This window comes from Cucurbitaria berberidis (genome assembly GCF_010015615.1).
Source record: "Cucurbitaria berberidis CBS 394.84 unplaced genomic scaffold K460scaffold_1, whole genome shotgun sequence".
Classification (NCBI taxonomy): Eukaryota; Fungi; Ascomycota; class Dothideomycetes; order Pleosporales; family Cucurbitariaceae; genus Cucurbitaria; species Cucurbitaria berberidis.
Window position 1 is genome coordinate 6,379,796 of NW_024468935.1, and position 19,672 is coordinate 6,399,467.

General features: G+C 51.2%; 7 protein-coding genes across 7 annotated transcripts; 4 read left to right on the top strand and 3 right to left on the bottom strand.

Moving 5' to 3' along the window:
* Positions 1–2,110: 2,110 nt before the first annotated feature.
* On the bottom strand, positions 2,111–2,374 carry K460DRAFT_274853 (uncharacterized protein; the record flags this gene model as incomplete). The annotated part of the gene is made up of 1 exon (XM_040927989.1): positions 2,111–2,374. One exon carries the CDS (start codon positions 2,372–2,374, stop codon positions 2,111–2,113), a length of 264 nt encoding a protein of 87 aa, XP_040794444.1.
* Positions 2,375–3,108: 734 nt separating this feature from the next.
* K460DRAFT_362652 (uncharacterized protein) lies at positions 3,109–4,108 on the top strand. Its single transcript, XM_040932681.1, has one exon. The coding sequence runs from the start codon at positions 3,471–3,473 to the stop codon at positions 3,978–3,980; it is 510 nt and encodes a 169-aa protein (XP_040794445.1). The 5' UTR covers positions 3,109–3,470; the 3' UTR covers positions 3,981–4,108.
* Positions 4,109–5,388: 1,280 nt separating this feature from the next.
* Positions 5,389–7,351, top strand: K460DRAFT_325217 (uncharacterized protein). Its single transcript, XM_040930585.1, has 5 exons — positions 5,389–5,870; positions 5,920–5,982; positions 6,033–6,115; positions 6,165–6,562; positions 6,615–7,351. The coding sequence occupies exons 1-5, from the start codon at positions 5,747–5,749 to the stop codon at positions 7,345–7,347; spliced, it is 1,401 nt and encodes a 466-aa protein (XP_040794446.1). The 5' UTR covers positions 5,389–5,746; the 3' UTR covers positions 7,348–7,351.
* A 1,783-nt stretch (positions 7,352–9,134) lies between these two features.
* Positions 9,135–10,467, bottom strand: K460DRAFT_43361 (glycoside hydrolase family 45 protein). Its single transcript, XM_040938371.1, has 3 exons — positions 9,831–10,467; positions 9,597–9,778; positions 9,135–9,548 (listed from the first exon to the last, which is right to left on the bottom strand). Exons 1-3 carry the CDS (start codon positions 10,293–10,295, stop codon positions 9,377–9,379), a joined length of 819 nt encoding a protein of 272 aa, XP_040794447.1. The 5' UTR covers positions 10,296–10,467; the 3' UTR covers positions 9,135–9,376.
* A 1,386-nt stretch (positions 10,468–11,853) lies between these two features.
* Positions 11,854–12,378, top strand: K460DRAFT_351754 (uncharacterized protein; the record flags this gene model as incomplete). Its single annotated transcript, XM_040931587.1, has 1 exon — positions 11,854–12,378. The coding sequence occupies one exon, from the start codon at positions 11,854–11,856 to the stop codon at positions 12,376–12,378; it is 525 nt and encodes a 174-aa protein (XP_040794448.1).
* Positions 12,379–12,522: 144 nt separating this feature from the next.
* Positions 12,523–16,158, bottom strand: K460DRAFT_401887 (large subunit of L-aminoadipate-semialdehyde dehydrogenase; the record flags this gene model as incomplete). Its single annotated transcript, XM_040936472.1, has 3 exons — positions 12,523–14,456; positions 14,504–15,774; positions 15,824–16,158. The coding sequence occupies 3 exons, from the start codon at positions 16,156–16,158 to the stop codon at positions 12,523–12,525; spliced, it is 3,540 nt and encodes a 1,179-aa protein (XP_040794449.1).
* Positions 16,159–16,488: 330 nt separating this feature from the next.
* K460DRAFT_362656 (uncharacterized protein) lies at positions 16,489–18,978 on the top strand. The gene has a single exon (XM_040932682.1). It carries the CDS (start codon positions 16,820–16,822, stop codon positions 18,743–18,745), a length of 1,926 nt encoding a protein of 641 aa, XP_040794450.1. The 5' UTR covers positions 16,489–16,819; the 3' UTR covers positions 18,746–18,978.
* The last annotated feature ends 694 nt before the right edge of the window (positions 18,979–19,672 follow it).

Consider the following 19,672-nt stretch of genomic DNA (forward strand, 5'->3'; position numbering starts at 1 on the left):
GGTCTAACGATATGATATTACGGGTAGAGGGTAGTAGAGTGCGAGAGAAGTAACGAAGGAGTTGACTGATGAACGAGGTATCAGTCACTTCAAATGGACAATTGAGCGGAACGTTGACAGGAGCAGGTAACCACGACAACGAGAGTGCGAGACAGAGTAGATGCTGAATGGGGAGGGTAAGACAGCTAAATACTAACACTCCACCGATGTGTTAGTCTGTGAATGTACCGCATCGAACATGTCACCGGACACGGAAAAGGCACAGTGCTCGAGCCGAGGGACTTGATCGACTCCACGCGTCAATGCAAACCAACAAGCAGCTTAGCTCGACGCTTCTCTCTGCGAGCAGAGGGCTGGAGGAGTGTTCGCGTGAGCGTTTATGGTTGCTCGCGCGAGCCGCCTCTGTGTCATTGGATAGAACATTCACCCGACCCCTCCTTTGTTCCCCACCACCGTAGGAATGTGTGTGAATAAGCTCCGCTCCCACCTCTTTACCACCCTTGGCAACAGCCACCTCTTTGCGAGATGGGCGAATCTTTCAGTTGCGCACCAGAAAATTCAAATTGAAGCCTCTCCCAGCCTCTTCTTTGGTTCTGCCGCGTCATCGACGGCTGTAGTCCCAAGTGCTACTGATGGGGCGCCCGCTTCGTCAAGCTGGCCCACAGTAGACGCTGCATCTAAGACAGTTGCTGAACTGCAGAGCCTGCGGGGCGTGGCACCGTCATTCCTCTTAGCGTTCCATTGGGGGCAATTTGGGTGCATGTCAATGGTTTCACTGTGGTCGGTGGACCACGGGTAGTCTCTTGTAGGATTTTACTCATGTCTCATTCGCGCAAATGCACGTTGATCTGTAGGTGCGCCATAGGTGAGGAGCAGGCCAAGTGATGGACTATTGGATGGCGAAAGACGGGAAAGATGGACATTGGTGTTGAGCGTCTATTGCCCGAGTGATGTCAAGACTTTGTCCCGATTAGTCGAGCATGCTTACTGCGCTAGCGCATTATTTGTGGGGTAATTGTGGCTTTCGCCTTCCACAGAGTTCAGCCGCCCCAACATGCAGTGGAGCCGTTTGTTGGGACGCGTAGGCCGCGACAAGAGGTTGGTTCTGCGGTTCACTATCGATAGCGGTGTGCTTTTGACGCGTGGAAGGTTGATTTGGCATCTGGGCCGTTTCACTCCAGTGCGTACGGTAGTAGATGGGTGCGTAAGACCCAAATCTCCGCGTGGAACGGAAGTCCGCCATTCGAAACACCAAAAGAATGCTTGGCTGTGAGCAGATGGCGAAGGTGTTGCGAAGGGTGCCAGATATAGAAATGACGTCACACAGTCGCACTCCGGGCGCCATCCATCTCGTATATGTCCCTAGAGCCGATCCAGTCCGTTTTTTTAGTGCTTCCGCAGCCTCTCGCGACGGGATAGCCGCCTTAGGGTCTCTAAAATGACAAGAAGGCGGAGACGGTCGGTTTCTTTCTCTGGTGGCTTTTCTCGTGGCTGTTTACATGTTTCATACTGACTCTTCAGAACGAACTAAGCCGAGGGAGCATCTGATGGTGTGACCACTTTTGTGGCTGGGCAATCAAAATCCCTTGCTGGATCTTTCGCTGTTCCGGTTGACGCGCTACTAGTCATGTCTATGCTGCAGGGACTCGGCACTTTCGGATCTCTGGTAACCGTAACCTGGGAGACAACAAAGAGTCGCATGTGTGCCGTGTTCCTTGTCGCACTCTAGAGGATGTTAGGCATGGGGCAGAGACTTGCTAGCCCCATGTATATTTAAAGGCTGGTATAGAAACTGACAGGGCGGGGACGTCGGATGATGTTCATAAGGAAGATCGCCTTCGACAATGACTAGCCGGGGAGAGAAGACTGAAGACAACTAGAAAGCTTTGCAGTGTGCACCTGCATATGTAGCGACTGTCAGTCTAGTCATGCGCTTGAGGGAGCCAGACACATAACAAGTACCTCATGGCTTGGCGAATGCGATCTGAAGTAACGTGGATATCATTGTCACTGTTCCTTCTCTGCATCACGTCCGAGCGAAAGCTCAGGCGCTCAAACGTCAGTCTGGTATCATTCCTTTCCTCTGCCCATTCCCAACATCCATGTCTGCCTATCTCCCTTCTCCAGCTCGCTTGACTCCTCCCGCGATGTCGTTTGCACCCTTCTCTATACTTGTCGTTGTATCGGCAATTCCTCTGGCAACAGGCCGTCCAGCGCTGCCTGTTGCACCCTCCAATGTTTCGCCAACACCTCGCCCAAGGGCCCCTACAACCCCACCAACTGTATTGGTGACTCCGCCAACAGTATTTCCAAGTGTTGATGTGACGAACTTGACGCCTGAGGTCACACCGGATTCTTGTTGGCCGATAGGCATGGTTATTTGGGGTTCGAGTGTACGTTTACGTGATAGTTTGGTTTCGGTCAAGTCTCGAGGTGTATTGGTAAGTCTGAAGTTTGATTGATTAATGACTGATGATTGTGGTGAGTCTTCTCGAGTTGGGCTGAAACCGATGGATTTATGGTATGGATGTGAGTATGACGTCATGCGCTGCTTGGGAAACTTGAAAAGCGTCAAACCTCAACCCCAGGCTTCGGAGACCACCAATCGGAGTGCAAATGACGGATTAGCTGAAGTTGTAGCCACTCGCAAGGGACTTTAGGATATTCTTCTTGTCGCCAGAAAGCAGAATCAACCTGAGGAAACTCTGAAATCCTCCGCTCAGCCAATCCCCTACCGTCCAAAGGTAGCTTTAATATTTTGCTCGATTGGTCGGTGGCGGCGCATACACAGCAGGCGGCTAGAGAGCTTCTCGAGGAGGTTCCGTACGATTCTCACTTTTAAGCCCCCCAGCTATTTCGTCTAGCTTTCTCACTGTTCGCTGCCTACACCTTTGCTCATCTTTTACTCTGGTTTGTATATCCAGATATCCCCCTCGCATGTCAACATCATCGCCTGTTCGTTAATCACTAGCTGCGCGTAGTTACTTGTCTCTAAATCGACATAACGGACGATATAGGATCGGTGGTCGGAGCTTCTGTATTCTGGCGTCGGAGGCCTCGAAGCCGAAAAGCGCAACTCCGCTGACAACCACAATCACTTGATTGGACAATACTGCATGCTAGCTGACTGCGGTCGAATAAAGTTCCATTGCTAGTCGCGGGCCGTCCTTCGCGGCCAGACCTTTCAAGAGCAGGGCATTGTTCTTCAGCTTAAGGCCGTAGCATATCATGGAGCAAAGTACAAAGGTAGAGGACATCCTACATGTGGGAGTGTAGTCGCAGTACCACCTCAGTTAGCTTGACACATTTCAGGGCCTTACGATCGTATTCTTATTCGAGTCAAAAGAAATATACGAATAACAACCCTTAAGATCAGAAACCTTGGACTACGGACAACGTCGCCAACCAGCTAGCTGAGCCCTTTCGAAACTCGCGGACTCTGCGTAGAAGATTGAGATATAACTGTACAGATGACTTCCCTCTTCCCGCACACACCATACGCCGAGGACCAACCCTACGCACAATCGATCCTCTACCTCCACACCATGCGCGCCTCCGCAATGTCCTTTACCTTCCTATCCCTTTTCCAACTCCCGATCTCTCTAATTCGCGCTAGAAGGAGTCAGACCCCCATCTCCACGTCCATACTGCTCACCGACACTCTGAGGACGTCGGGTCGTGGCCTCGTATTAGGGACAGTAGCTGGTGCTGCTATGGTTTTGGGGCGCATGTGGGGAAGGGAAGAGATAGAGTGGAAGGATAGGTCATGGAGAATACTGGAGAACAAGGGAGAAATCAAGACGGATTGGGTGACACTTGGTGGAGCTGGCGCAGGTGCTGTAGCAGGAGTGGTGGCTGCGAGGAGAGGAGTATTACCTATCAGCGCTGGAAATGCAGTCCTCGGAGGCGCAGGGCTAGGAATGGCGAATGGTGTGCCGTATATGATTGCATCATTTGCGACGGGGAGAAAGCCTGCGTAGAGGAAGAGGAAGTACCTGGTTTTCCTGGTAATTCTATCTCAGGAGCTTGTTCGTCTTGGAGCCTCTTCACGTGCCTTTAGTCCCTCCCAAGCGGTAGCAATCCAAACCTCGATTTCTAATTCCTATACCAATCTGGAAGCATAAGAAGCTTATTCATCAAGAGGGCCGCGCAGCTTATTCAAACGACATATCAAAATCTTTACCATATGACTATGATGTTGGACTGCAACATCATCTGTCGTAAGAGGTTCAATAACAGAAGTCACGGATCAAAGCACTACCACGTAGTTCTGTGTAGGCCATTTGTACAACGTTGTGTTGTGCAGCATTGCGCACTGTATGTTCCACTTAGTGGCTATTTTGAGATCTGAAGGCAATATTTTGGGGAGGAAGGACCATGTTGGGAAGCTGCTCCTTGGTGGAATGAGCTAACGGTTTTAGGCCCATCTTCGCGCGTAGTTTTTATCCTTTGAAAAACCACCAACAACATATTTCCAGCTCTCGTCACTCATCAATCAACAGCCGAACTACTCAAACCAGAACCGAAACAAACAGTATCACGAGGTACCGAGGTACTCCTGCGACAGACCATGACCTCGCACAATCAGTTACTTCGGTTTCGCTGCGGAGCAATGCACATGGATACAGATCATCGGCAGTTTCATCAGATCTGGTTTGTCTCACATTTCACGGTCGCAATCATAGTAAATGAAGGTATAAAGCTACCTCGAGGCGGCTTGGATTACGATGGCGAACGCCAGTGTGACCTCTTGAAACGAACAATATCCGGGTCTTTGTCCGCTACTCCGCTTCCATTTCTACCAAAACGATACCTAGTCCAATGAAGGCTCCGGTCTCGGGGCGTCGCTGGAGTGGAACTCGACACTTGTCGTACGAGAGTTGCGCCCTCAGCATCTTAACGCATGCTCGAAGTCCGGGTCCAGCAGCGCCTCGAAGATCCCATGTGCAAAGCCAAAAACTGGGCACGCTGAAAACCGTCTATCATCTCTTGGGTAGTCCTTGTTTCCATATCTCTATTCCTCCTTCTGTTCGCTGCTTCACCTATACTATCCAAGCTGCATCTCATTGGGTATTGGACTTTAAGCGGCAGCCCCGGATTTGTCTACTACAGGGATCGGTTATCAAAACGAGCCGCGACCAGCAACGTTTTCCAGGCTGCGGGTAAACTGGTTACACGAAACGACGGCCTCCGCACTGCTGTGAAATGACGCGGCGGTGGCCAACACTCGTACACCACCCAATTCTCATACCTCTAACAGCCACAAAGCTAGAACGCAAGAGTCCACGTAGGAACTGTCCGGCCTGTACTGCTTCAACACATCGGTGCAAGCCCACCGTATCACGGTGGGGTTCGAGTATGTATGAGAATTAATGAAGGTAGATGGAAGCGCGATATCGTTCACGTCGCGCCATAGCAACCGAGCCGACTTCATCACGATGGCGAATACGCCGAATAGTAGGTAGTATAGTGTGGCCATTGAGTAGGTCCACGTGAGTGCGACTAGCGGAAGATCAGCCCGCACGGCAAATAGGAGGGTCGTGATGCTTTATTCAGGTCAGTATGTTAATATGCAGTAAGTACCTATTGCGGGGGACGTTTGAAGGGCCGGCTGTTCGTGCCTGGGCACAGAGGACAGGGGTAGCTGTACTCTATGTTGCCCAGCCTATATGAGAATGGCCACCCACGAGCCTCGCGCAGCGTGGTTTTCGCGATTTCACCAGGACTCTGACAGCAGGTCGTCGAAATGCCTACCTATCCTCTTCAACTCACCTGTCTAGGGGTGATATACGGCACGCCCTTACTGGCATCGATATTCGTAGCTCTGAGGATATACACAAGGCGAAAGCTGAGTTTAAGACTGAGCTGGGGTACGTACTTAGAGACTGCTTGTGCGCTTTGAACTGACATTTCTCGTAGATGACTGGTTAATCATCGTTCCGTTACTCCTGTCAATTGCTCTCATAGGGCCCTCACATAGACGTCAGTATTCGATCTAGCCGCAATGTGCACCAGCCACTAAATGTATACAGATGTCAAAATGTGGCATGTCGGTGTTCATATTTGGGAGGTGTCGCCGGAAGAGATAGAACCGGACTATGACGAGTACTACGCCGTAAGCCTTCCTTATGCCGCACTGCGATTGATATACTAAATAATATTAGGTGGTGATGGCATTCAATCTGTTGAATATCCCGATATTACCACTTGTGAAGGCGTCAATAATACTACTCCTTCTTCGCGCTGGCTCAGTCATCGAATGGCTCAAGAAAATCCTTTACGCCATTCTGATATTCACCATCGGAAGCGCATTAATCCCATGGTTTCTCTATATCTTTATCTGCCCGCCACTAACTGGGAATACCTGGGGCCCTAGGACATTCGGCGGACTGCATTGCATGGGCCGGCATAGGATGGGCGAAATGCTGATTTGGGTCACTTGCGCCAACCTTCTCACCGATGTCCTTATCCTGCCGATACCTTTCATTATTGTTAGGAGAATGATGAGCGCCCGATTACGATCGCGCTTGGTGGTGCTAGCGGTCTTCACATGCAGTTTAGCGTAAGGAGTTATCAAACAAGTGAAGCGCAAGTATCGACTAACGCTCGGCTAGTGTCACTGCAATTGGCGCTGCGAAGATTTATCTATCCTATCGCGACCGACTTTACACACTCTTCAAGCCGGACTGGACCTATCCTATTGACTACTGCATCAACCACATCGAAAACAACGTCGCAATCATTGTAGCGAACATCCCTATCCTGCGCGGCCTCGTCACACGATGGGTCTTCAACTTCAAGACGAAGGCGACGCCCTTGGAGCGTGAGTTTCGAGGGGATTGGCAATGCAATACATCAAACTCTTCGGACATCAGCCGCTACGCCAGAAAGAACCGTGTGGTACAGAAAATTCTCCCCTGCATCCAGGATGACTTCTCTAGTAGTCTGGCCACGCGCTCAGGAGGAGATATTCGACCTGAACGTGAACCCCACTACCCACCGAGAGTTGTCGCCACTGGCGAATACCGCAAGAAGGGATCATATTTTCCAAGATCGCGAAGAAACAGCCTGGATCGGTATGAGAAGGTCAACTCCTGCGAGAAGGGTGACATGCTAGAGACAATAGGAAGTATCGGGAGTCTGGGCTCTGCACCGACGTTGGTAGAGAGCAAGGATATTGGGAACGGGTGGAAGAATATGGACAGTCCGCCGCTTAGTCCAACGAGGAGGATCTCGACTACAACGCTGAGCCCGATTACACCATTAACGCCGTGTAGGTTACGAGGGATTGAGGATGATGAGGACGATGAAGATGATAAGATATACCCATACCATGCTAGGTTATGACGATACCATGGCTAATGAACAAATATTATGAACACTTCAAGATGGAGCTTCAACTATTGCACCCTACGCTTACCTATCGGGCTATTCCCCTCTACTTCTTCCCCACTCCAGTTCTAGGATGCCTATTGTTGGACCAGAAGGCTTTGTCTTGCATGTTCCTCTCTCCAGTCGGCAGATACTGCAAGTAACCCAGAAAATCACCTTGTATGCCTACCTCTAGCCAACCGCAACCCACCGTATACACGTACCATGTCGGCGCTTAGGCCGCGAGTCCGCAGGGTAGGTACCGGCCTCGCGTCGCAATAAGCCTAGATGTGGGGTAATACACAGATGATCTCAGCGGAAAGCAACTTGAAGCGACAACCAATGCCAGCGTTGCTCACGTCGGCCCATTTTCGGCAGAGCATCAGCAACCTTCGGAGCATGCACCTTCGCTGTGGAAGATTTCGTTTTCGCTAGTCGATCTAGACTGCTAGCGTTCTCTGCTGTAAGTGAAGGCACATGTCGACTTGAATGACTTGCATTTATCGATATAGGCTAGGAGAGTATAGCAGATGTCGCTGCGACTGGGCATCCAGACTCAGGAAACCGAACTAGTTAATACGGAGGATTGGGAACTCCGCGCAACAGCACGCCCTTGCAGGATAGTGAAAGTAGTAACTAGGATCTATTTTCCGAAACCCTGACAGGAAGAACATTACTCCTCCTAAACGTGGACGCTTTCCTTAAGCTGTGCACTCGCACCAAATCATGACATCCAGGCTTCAAAGCGCGAAGCCTATCTAGTATCAGCGTTGCTCAGGTCGTAGGTCATGCGTGGGGTTTGCATCAAAAGAGCACCTTGCGCACCACTCATCACTCAAAACCAAACGTTCAAAATTTTTGTGTCATTGCGTCCGATCATGCACTGCGTACGATCGGTCCGTATTCGTAACCGCAACGGTAAGCGAGATGGGGATGGATAAACGCCATCTCCGTCCCTAACCCTACACTCCACTTATCACCCTTAAATACATGCCACGCGCGTCCCCACAAACGTTCGTGTGACACGGAATGAGGGGGAAAATCCATGCTCGTCATTTGTCCGTGCCTATATTATTTCTCCGTGGAAAGGGTTAAGCTTGCAATCTATTTGTCGGCCCCACGGGTGATATGGATAAAGTGCGATGAGGTAGTGCCAGCACGCATCCGGAGCCGGAGACCCTTCCTCGTCCACGTTAGTTCGCCCTTATGTAACCGCGACCTCATTTGCCTAAATGAGTAGGGATTTATTGCAGAGAAGAACAGCGTGGCTAGCAAAAGGAGGTCGGTAGTGGATGGGAATAGGAAATCATTGGGCGTTCTGGGGGCGGCTAGAAGAGATATTTCTGAATGGCTTGTAGCGCTTCGCAACGGATAGGGTGGGAGTTTGCGAACGGTGAGAAGGTAACATGGTGGTGGTGAAATTGTCTTGATAGGATAGGTTCTGCTACGGAACGGAGCTGTCGCGGTTGACATGTGGTCCATTGCTGAACTCATTAGGTTTTCATGCGTTTCCTGTTTCATCTTGAGAAGTGTTCAACACCTTGGAACACACCTCTTCTTGAATGCCAAGTCATTATCATGAAAAGCTTCTAATACAACAAGCTCGAATTGGAGCGATCCTCACTCAAATGACGACCATAAAGGCGACAAGAAACACCATTAAACACCAATATGTGTGGTCTGATTTGTGATAGGGTACATTTGTTTGATCCCATTGGCGATAAGACTTTGAGACGAGAAAAGCCAAGGCATAAACCTCAGGCCTCGCAAGTCGACGGCAACTCCGGGTATGAGATAAGTTGCGGAGGTATTGCTAAGCGCTTTTCCAAGATGCGGATTCCGTTTTAATGCAAGTGTTTTATTGGTAGGGTATCCATGCATGATATGGGCGGGGCGGTCCTCATCATCTGATGGAACTGCCCTTGCAAATAATGAACACAGGGAGTCGAAAACGTGGCAATCGTAAGCGGTGCAGGAGAGGTGGCGTACAGCGTCATCATCGGTACTATATCGATAGTAGACCTATTAGGACCGCGGCGAATGTAGACATTACGGAGGTGGTTGGGGTTAGGCTGGCTGCAGAGGACTTTTCACCTGCTAGTTGTTTGTCGTCGTTGCGGATGCAGTTGGTTTTGGCCGTAATGTCGGAGGGGCAGACTACGCGTTTGAACTTTGCGCTGTGTGACGTTAGAACAATTCTTGAGTGATTGAGTTGAAGTGAGTACCTTGGATATGATGCGTCTTTGAACCAATCAAACCTCCATTTACACCCGTCTCTCAATGGCTCAGGCAGATTCTGACAGTCGTCTTTGGAGCTGACACCTGACATGTCATTGCCGAAAACAGATTGGCTCACCCCAAACTGCTGGGCGCAAGCATTCGTTGAAGTGGTATTTCCACCAGGTATCTGCAGGAGACTTAGCTTCAGACAGTATGCATCTTGCAAACGGAGAGCTTACCGCAAGCGAGAATCGATTTGTGGATCTTAAATCGTAGGCTGTGTTTGAAGCTTGAACGATTATGCTTTTGCCAATGAGTGGTTCACTGGTAAAATCCAGCTGGTAACATGCGCAGCACCATGCCCCTTCGATACCGCCGCGAGTGAGATCCGGTGTGATGAAAACGCCAGCAAACCCATAGGATAGAGTGTCGTTCACTGCCCACGGTTGCTGGTTAGAGCACTGAAATGCAAGACCGCCATTGCAACCAGTTCCAGCAGCCGCATCTGTAGGTTTGTCGTCAGAAGAACATGATACGACGGGTTTCGAAACGTCTGCTTTTCCATCCCAAGCACATGATGGTTTACAGCAGTCCCAGAATCGAGTAGTGACTGCTTCTCCTGAGTAGTTGAGATTGGCGCATTGTGCAAGGGCCACAAAGAATTCGAGGGAAAGGGCGATATTGCGAAAAAATTGCGGTGTCATTGCGGGATGGTAGAGCTGATGTCGATGCAAAGGCCAGAGGGCATGGTGTATTAGCAAGGGATTCCGTGCGGAGCCAGGTAATTGTATTTGACCGTGACTGGAAAAGAGGGGCCTCTTCTAGTCCGGCCACAAGGAGAAATTAACTAGTATTGATATTCCAGGCCGAGGACATGAACCATCATGCTGCACCTGGTCCGTCGCCTCGCAGGGGTCGGCGGCTTGTGCTGAAATAATACCCGGGGTGGTGGCTTTAGAGAGGTCAAACAGCCAGCTGCTATCTTCTAATGTCGTTTCGACCTACCAGATGCCCGAATGTGCTTTGACGTACTTCAAACTGTGCCCCTGTCATCCCATCGGCGCGTTTCCCCCACAGTCTCCATGCAATGTAGCATCGCTCCCCGCAATTCGGCAATCGCGGAAGCTGCCCTGGTACAGAGTGACCCTTTTGGTCAGAAAGAGGGTCTTACCCATTGCTTCCTCCGCCTTTGATCCTTCCTCTCGTGGTGGAGGACTGTGAGATTCATCCAGCATCACTCTCCTACTTCCACACCTATCACATTGCGTCTCGGCTATTGTCGACCCCTCAACAGACTACGCCGATATTTCAGCTGCAACTATTCACACCGCATCTCGGGTAGCACAGCACTGGTTACCTTGAAAGCTTGGAGCACGTGGCGCTTGAATGGTCGAAAGTTGCAAGGACCCGGTGCCTTACAATGCGGGTCGTATTCGGTTCGACTGATCCAGTACATCTCCGAAAAGGGAGGCGAATATATCCGATTGGCTGGGTCTTGAAGTGTGCTGATTGTAGCATTTTCAAGTGAGAGCGATCCCCGATTCTGCGAGGTCTAGCTGTTCGCTTGATCGTTGATACTGAAATGGGAGTTTACGCTGCTCTGGCTGTAAGACCGCGCATGGTGGCGTTCTTATCGCATGATACCTCGCTTAAGTCAAGCCGAGATTCTATCGCGTAGCGCATGCAACAGTAGCAAAGAAATGTTGTAATATATTGGAGTGAAGGCTCGAGGCTTGAAAGGAGCCCTGGGGTGAGATCTGGAACCGCAAAAGGAGGCATGACCGTTGCCAAGCCCCCACCAAGGGCTATCCGAAAATGGACGCACGCTCGACTGCGATGATGGCTACTACATAGGAACAATTAGTGCACGTGGCGGTTGGCAGCTAGTGTTTAAATCCACCATGTACAGCGAACGAAGATCCCTACCCCACCCTTCCCCTAATAAGCTTTACCAGTTCACTGCTCTCATATAGCTTGTCTTTCTCATGGCCACAATGAGAAATAGATAGTACTAAGGCATGGGAGTTTCTTATAATTGTTTCTAATCCGAACAGAATTTGCACACCTACAGTACCTAGCTTCCCAATCAACTTTCCCTCCAAAAATCAATCATCACCAAACGCAGCATGATGAAAAACGCACTCACAAACCCCCAACAACAATGTAATGACAAAAAAACTTGCTTGACATCAAACAATCCCTCCCAAATTCCATAAAACCCCCCAAAGTAAGTAACTACCACAAAAGCCACACCGTGCAGCAATGTCACATCCCCGCTACATTCCAACCGGAGAATGGATCCTCTGCACCAACACCTTCACTGACATCAGCCCCAAAGACCTATTCAAGAGACCTTTCACCGGCCGCCCCGTCTTCGTCTTCCACTCACAAGAGGGCGCTACTACAGTTGTCCAAGCCCTGTATTCTTCCCTATCCTTACAACCCTGGATGTCAGGCTGGACCACCGCACTTGAACCGTACGAACCGGATTCATCGGGTGGATCCAACGGTTTCGCAGTTTATAAGATGGTAGGCGAGTCTGTGGGTGAAGAGGGTGATGTAAAGGACTTGGTGTATGGAAGGTTGTGGTGGGTGTTGTTTGTGACTGGGAATCGGGTGATGGAGAAAGGAATATTCGATGCGAAATACCGAGATGCTGATTGGGACAAAGAGAGGGCGTATGATAGGAGGAATGAACAGGATAATGCGCTCGTGATGAAGTGGTTTATCGAGGAGGTGAGGAGAGATGTCAGTGAGCTGACAAGGAGTGCAGTTCGTGGTGCTTGATGCAAGTGCGAGCAACGATTAGGTGTGGCAAATGTAAGGAATACTCATTGCCAGAGTCCGCTGAAGGCATTCTTATGATTTTTGTCTATCCATATCATAAAGTTAGATCTCCACCGTATTGCTTCTTTCCTTTTATTTAGACTTCTAGACACCCCTCCGTCCACCAACCAACTTCATGCCCTCCTTCATAGCATCTGTCATCTTGCTCACCAGCAAATCCTTAAGACCCTTCGCTTCGGGCTTAGGCATAAAGCCGAGCTCGATAAGGTAGCTGATATACACACCCATTGTGTCCTCTGTGACTGCACCACCAGCGCTCCAATCCTGGCCAGTCCATGCTTCATCCCGCTTTAACGCTTCCGTAGCATTCCTGTCATCCAGTTCGGGTGCTTTGGTATCAGCAGGGAGATCTCCTGTCACAAAGTGGTAGAGCGGCAGTAGCGCGCTTTCTTCCTTCGTGCCTGATCGATCTGCCACATAAGTCTCCATATTCTTCTTCCATTCCGCGTAAGATACCTGGGGCACGCTGTAGCCGAAGCTCTCTAAGCTCCCAAGGAATTCATTGAATGTAATTCGAGGGTGCGAGGTTATTTGCGCCACGCCGATTGGTGATACGGGTGGGTTGAAGGAAGACGCTACGACGACGCGAGCGACGTGTGTTACGGGAACCATGTTGATGGTGTTCGTGATGTCGGGCCGGGATTTGAGTTGGATGCAGCCCTTCAGGATGCGTACGAGGAAGTCGTCGGTATTGGTGGTGCCATGATCAGGGTCGCCGAGGACGTAACCTGGGCGGATTACGCAGCCACTGAGGCCCTTCTTACCGGCTTGTCGGGTGAGGTACTCGGCAGTCCACTTGGACTGGCCGTAACCGGTTCCCAACCCCTTGCGGGCACCTTCTAGGTCATCCGCCTCGGGAACACCTGTGCCGCCTTCTGCGAGGCTCTTATCGGATAGCTTTACGAAATAGTCTGTGTCGAGAACAGAGGTTGAGCTGACGAGACTGAAGTTCTTGGGCTTGCCAACCGCGCACATAGCGAGGGCGGTCATGGTTGATACTACGTTAGGACCACGGAGACGAGAGTATGGTAAGACCCAATGGACAAGAGCACCATTGTGTATGACCACGTCGACGGAATCTGCTAGCTTGTTCCAAGTGTCCACGGCGAGGCCAAAGTTTGGTTTCTCTAGGTCTCCAACGAGAGGCTCAAGACGAGACTCCCAGGCATCCTCCCAGATGCCATATGCCTGGCATGTTTGACGTACACGGTTGAGCGCTGCATCGATGTTCTGAGCGCGGACTAGAACAGTGACTTTGCCGGGCCTTGATAAGACGTCTCGGAGAATGTAGGCTCCTAAGAAACCGGTAGCGCCGGTCAAAAAGGTGTGCACTTCGTCACCTGGCTTCAAAGGTTCCCTTGTTTTGAAGTCAGTTAGTTGCGAGGCCAACTCTCTTGCATCTGCTGAGTAGGCCTCGTCTTCCGGGTCGTCGTCAATCGCTTCAGTAGTGTCGAGACGCAGACCGATAGGATCCAATGCCTGGTCGATGTTTGCCGAAAAGCCACGTAGTGTTGGATACTGGAAGATAGTGGTCATTGGTACATCGATGTCTTTCCACTGTTGGCGGATTTTGAACAGGAGCTGTTGAGCAATGATGCTGTGTCCACCAAGGTCGAAAAAGGAGTCGGTGCCGCCTATGCTGTCAGTTGTCACTCCTCGATCACCGAGAAGTTCTGCCCAGATACCAGCCATAGTCTTCTCCGTAGGCGTCAGCGCCGCACCGAGCTGTGAAGGGCGTCTGGCACCTGCTGCTGCTAGTTCCGCAGGCTCTGGGAATGGTAGTGCTGGTCGATCAATCTTGCCGTTCGGGTTCAAGGGGAATCGGATAAGCGGGACAATGACCGATGGCACCGCATAAGCTGGCAGTTTCTTCTTGAGATGTTCGCGCACGTCATCTCGAAGATACTTGAATCGTTTCAGCAGTGTGACCAAGCTGGTGTCTTCCACAGAATCATGGTCTTTCGCGCCACGCTCTTCGAGCCAGTCATACCATCGCTTCATCTCAGGAACGATGTAACCTAGCATGTCAGTGAACCGTTGGTAACACGAAAAGTACAGTACTTACTGACGAGGGTTGGCTCCTCATAGGCATCGCGCTTAAGCAATGTGACATTCTCGCGAACCAAAGGATGAGCAGAGAGATGGGAGTCGATCTCACCCAGCTCGATGCGGAAACCTCGGATCTTGACCTGCGAATCGACGCGCCCTGTGCAATGGACGTTTCCATCCGGACCATAGTGGCCCAAGTCTCCAGAGCGATAGAGTCTGTCTCGTGGGCCCTTGTAAAAGTCTCGCCATGGCTCAGCCACGCCCAGGCTCTCCACCTTCTTCTTATCTTCCTGTACCCACTTCTGGTTGTCCACAAACCAGTTTTCGACAAATTTCATATTTGTCATATCGGGTAGACCCAGGTATTCCTCGGCCAGACCGCCCGCTCGCACGTAGATTTCACCGCTTTGACCAGGTTCGCAGATCTTGTTTCGATCTTCGCGATCTACGACGAGCAGCTGGACGTTGTTCATTCCGCGGCCTGCTGGAATGACTTCGCCAATTGCATCCAGGAATTCAGGAGCTTCTGTGCAGCTCGGCAGCTCATAGTAACTGACAGCTCGCTGGGTCTCGGTCGTACCGTACATATTCACGATTCGGACGTTCGGAGCTAGGTTCTGGAGTCTCCTACAGTCTCGCTTGATCAAAAGATCTCCGACGAAGAACGAGTGATGCAGGGTGGGAAATATGGCTGATGCACCTCCGACCAGAATTTGACCCATAGCAGGAGTGAGGTGTGTGACCGTTGCACCGTACTTGCGCATCCACTCAGCAAGCCTCTCATGCTGGATGTCTTCTTTGCTGGGTACTAGTAGTTGTGCACCAAGAAACAGTGGGGTGAATATGTCTCGCTGGATGGGATCGTGAGCGATGCCAGAAAGCATTGTGAACTTGTCATTCTCAGACAATCCAAAAGTTTCGGCCATCCAAGGGAAGTAGTGGGTCAGCGAAAAGTGCCGCCCCTTGACTCCCTTGGGCTTTCCCTCTGAGCCCGATGTGAATGAAAGTGTCGGCGTCGAGTCTGGCCCAACCAGCACTCCCGGCAGCTCTGCCTTGAGCTTCTGCTGCTCTTCCAAAACGTCTTTGCCGTTCTTGACTCCGCCGACCAGTGTCCCATCATCCCTAAGCTCGAGTGCTGGTACTTCTGTCCTCAACTGGAGGTTCTCCTTGATGTATGTGCGCACCTGGTCGGAGAGAGGCCCCGCTTCGCGAGTGGCCTTGTCGATGACGACGAGGGCGCGCGGCTCGGAGACTTCGAAATAGATGCATTGGCGGTCAGGGGGGTATCTAGGGTTCAATTAGCATTTTCGGCGGCTAATTGGCGTGGCAGACGCACAATGGGTCCAGCACTGAGAAGGTTGCTCCTGCCGCCAGCACGGCCATGATGGCTACCACGAGATCAACACCTCGATGGGCAAAGATCATGACGACTTCGCCTCTCTGTATGCCATTCTGCACGAGATGATGTGCTAATATCGAAGTCGCCTCAGAGATTTGCTTATATGTGAACCTGCGTTCTGGTGTCCTGCTTGTAGCCGTCTCGACAACACATGGCCGCTCGGGGTGCTTGCGCGCGTTTCCAGCGAAGATTTCGTGAATTGGGCCTTTGAAGTCGGACCAATGAAGGTCTGCTGTAGGATCGGGGATCGCCCCCTTGGTAAGAGAAGCCATTGTCGCGTACAATGAGTTGTAGGAAGCGTCGAGGGAAGTGTTTGGCGGGGTCGCAGCGACTGTGCGCGAGGGGGAAAGAGGTCGAAATGGCTCAATTCGTGCGGTTGTCTGCTAGATGGAAGGATTGATATTACAGATAGTCGAAACTCATGCCTCTACGAGACGTGAAGGAGAGAGAGTATCGCCAGGAAAGGGTAAATCGAGACATGACGCATAGGGTCAAATTGTTCTACTATGCGACATCGGGACGACTCCACTAGCGAGGTGTGTGGGACCCCTCGAGGCTTCAGCCCTAAGCTAAGGACGCACCTCCTTCGCCAAACATCCCCCCCGGACGGGTGCGACGCGTCACCGGGGGTCTGTGGAATTCATTGCGACTCCTGGCTGGCTTATGGTACATGTACCTTCTCGCCGACTCCTTCACGGCATCGTGTCGCCCAAATCTCAGCCACTTTATTGGATTTGTGAATTGTTTTCACTTGCGTTACATACCCCAGGGCTCGTCCTGAGCCTTGCCACAGATATCCGCTCGCTATCCTGCACGAGAACACATATACCATCAATGGCGCGATAGCCACTCCTCCGCTTCCTTTCACACTTCACCCTCGACCCCACCATGCCCGTGCAACGGACCCTTTTCGGCCGGCCGGTCACGCTTCAGATGCCGCCGCGGAGATTCCAAGCCATTGTCGTTCTGGTAGTCTTCGTCCTACTCAACCTGACCTTCTACGGACTCCCGTCGCGCGAAAGCCTACCGACCTACGAGGACGTGGCCGATGCTGTCAAGCACCCGCATGTGCCTGACTTGCATGTGCCTGACCTGCATGTGCCTGACCTGCATGTGCCTGACCTGGGCGAGCTCCCCACTGTACCCAACCCATTTCGCCCGGCGCATAAACCGCCCATCCAGCCCAACAGCACCAGCAGCAGCTCATACCGCGCAATCGAATGGCTCAGCGACTTCAAGTGGCGCAACCCCTTCTCCTCATCCGTAGCACTTGACCAGAACCGCGCCGTGCTCCCTCCTCTTCGCGAACGACCGCTCATCTATACCTACTACAATGTGCCCAAGAAGCAGGATGCGAAGATCTCCGAGGCGGAGCATAGACTGATTCTGGCTTGGAGACGCGCGTGGTGGGCACAAGGCTTCAAGCCGCAAGTTCTGTCCCGCGCTGAAGCTATGCAGCACCCGCAGTATCAGCTCTTCCAGCGCATGAAGCTGGGTTCCGAAGTCGAGCTCGAGATCATGCGATGGCTGGCTTGGGGACATATGGGCGGAGGTGTACTTGCCAATTGGCTAGCGCTTCCCATGGCAGAGTACGAGAACCCAATGCTAGCATTCCTGCGGCGGAACGAGTATCCCAAACTGTCAAGAATTCAATCTCTCGACAACGCCGTTTTTTTCGGGGAACGCTCCTCTGTTGACGATGCAATCAAGAAAGCCATGACCAATAAGCTGCTGAAGAACGTAACCGCGAACAAGGATAAGATCACACAGCTGGCGAAGAAGGAAGGTGGATTAGTCGTCAACCTTCTAGCTTCAAAAGATATTGCAGTCGATGCTAAAGCTAACGGCGTCGCCTCGTACACTATGACCACCATCACTAGCAAGTATAAGACGATCGCCGACAAGCTCAGCAACACGACATATGCTGAGGGTCTTGACCTTCTCGTAAACTTGATCAACTCGCATCTTCACTTGACGTTTCAAGAGCAACATCCAGAGGGCGTTGCCGTCGCTAAGCCGCTCCCCGAACACACCACTGCGCTGATGTACGAAGCTACCGACATCGCTCGCAACTTGACTCAGTGTCCAACCTCGCCTATACCCAAGTCTTGCCCACCTAATCGACCCAAGTGCAAACCGTGCGATGCGAACAAAGCGATGAAGCTTCTGGAGTCTCCAGAGTTGGTCAACACGACCAAATTGTTCACCATCGGAACCGTTCCGCATCCATACACAATCAACTCCTTGCACTATACCCGTGATACCTTGGACAGTAATTTCCTCCGCAACAACGCAAAACGCGACTTGTGGATCTGGGAGCTGACTCGCGAATCAATACCGAAGAAGCATACCGAATCGTATCGTCTAGTGCAGTTCAAGGAACTTGTGGCCGCGGCACCGGCACACACTCTCTGGCTGACTGCTGAACGAATCACCCAACAGGATCTGGACTGGATCTTCGGCTTTAATTTGCCTCAGATTGCTTCCACTACACCCGAACCAAGTTCACCGAGCGACAAGTCCGAACTTATCATATTCCCACGCCCTGGGCCACCGGAACCTATCGAAGGCCAGGTGGTGCCCGATGAGAAGTGGATTAAGAAGGAGGAAGAGCGACTAAGGAGGGCAAGAGAGGCGATTAAAAGCAAAGATAAGGTGATGAAGTCCGTTGTGCAAGCGGTGGAGCAATGGAATTTGGCCGACACCGAAGCATGGAAATTTGCTAGGGCGTATTCGGCTAGAAGACGAATGGAGAGAAAGAAGTGGGAAGAAGACGAACAGAAGTTTGCGGGTAGTGAGAAGAAAGCCGGTGTAAGACCAGGAGAAGGTGGCGGTGGGAGGTGGTTAGACGGAAGGTAGAGTTGTGACATTTGGATGCGCTGGTGTTTAGGTGTTGAGGGTTTATCTCAAGGTGTGTACCATATGATGTATATGCTAGGTAACTAATGTACAAATACCATCAAGCCCGCCCTATCTTAGACCAAGATAGTCGAAGGAGATGGTTTCACTTTCCACAATCAAAGCTCAACAACCAACACGCATTGTTGGCAAATCACGACAGTTTATGACGCATGCCAGAGGGTTTACACAGCACAATTAACTAAAACAGTAGCTAGTGTTGGTGAGTAGGCTGCACTGCATGTTTCGGGTTAGGCGTGGATCCTGGCGGGTGGCTGCCTGCACGACCATCAGCCTGATGTACCTTTTGTCAAATATTTCTTCAACTTTCCCTCAGCAACTCTCTCTTTTTCTTAATTGAGCGTATAGTAATGTTGACACATCTTTGATATATATTCCTTTTTTCAAAGTTGCTTACTTTCAACTTTTCGCATGCTACACGTCAAATACCCGCGCCTCTGCCCTCGTCGCGTTTGTAATCAACCCAAGAGGTATCGCTAAAAGACTTGTGCTAGTAGGAGGGTTTTTGAAAAGGGTCCTTGGGGACGTGCTCTTTGGCAGCGGTATTTCGCCGTACCTTGGGACGCTTCCCACAAACCCACAGTTATCAAGTGCATGGGCACTGACGTCTTGATAAGACCTCAGCAGCTTTCTCTTTCTGTGAATCTCCAATCGCAAGAAGCGAGCTGCAATCGGGTCACCTGGTTCCGCAACATCAGGCTGCCCTGTGAGTGAAAGTTGACCTTTCGTCGCTTTCACAGTTGCGTCACTTACCTGTACCGTAAGAGATAAAGTCGCGCCCACACACCTCACCTCCTGCAAACGCATCACAGAGTGGCCTCTATACTTCAGTTCAACGTTATACGTACGTCTCCCACAACCCATTCT

Coding starts and splice junctions, on each gene's coding strand:
- K460DRAFT_43361 (XM_040938371.1), bottom strand. CDS start 10,295: ATGACACCGCAATTTTTTCGCAATATCGCCCTTTCCCTCGAATTCTTT. Junction 9,779..9,830: donor CAAATCGATTCTCGCTTGCG/GTAAGCTCTCCG, acceptor AGTCTCCTGCAG/ATACCTGGTGGAAATACCAC. Junction 9,549..9,596: donor AAAGACGCATCATATCCAAG/GTACTCACTTCA, acceptor AACGTCACACAG/CGCAAAGTTCAAACGCGTAG.
- K460DRAFT_325217 (XM_040930585.1), top strand. CDS start 5,747: ATGCCTACCTATCCTCTTCAACTCACCTGTCTAGGGGTGATATACGGC. Junction 6,116..6,164: donor ACTATGACGAGTACTACGCC/GTAAGCCTTCCT, acceptor AAATAATATTAG/GTGGTGATGGCATTCAATCT. Junction 6,563..6,614: donor GTCTTCACATGCAGTTTAGC/GTAAGGAGTTAT, acceptor ACGCTCGGCTAG/TGTCACTGCAATTGGCGCTG.
- K460DRAFT_362656 (XM_040932682.1), top strand. CDS start 16,820: ATGCCGCCGCGGAGATTCCAAGCCATTGTCGTTCTGGTAGTCTTCGTC.
- K460DRAFT_362652 (XM_040932681.1), top strand. CDS start 3,471: ATGACTTCCCTCTTCCCGCACACACCATACGCCGAGGACCAACCCTAC.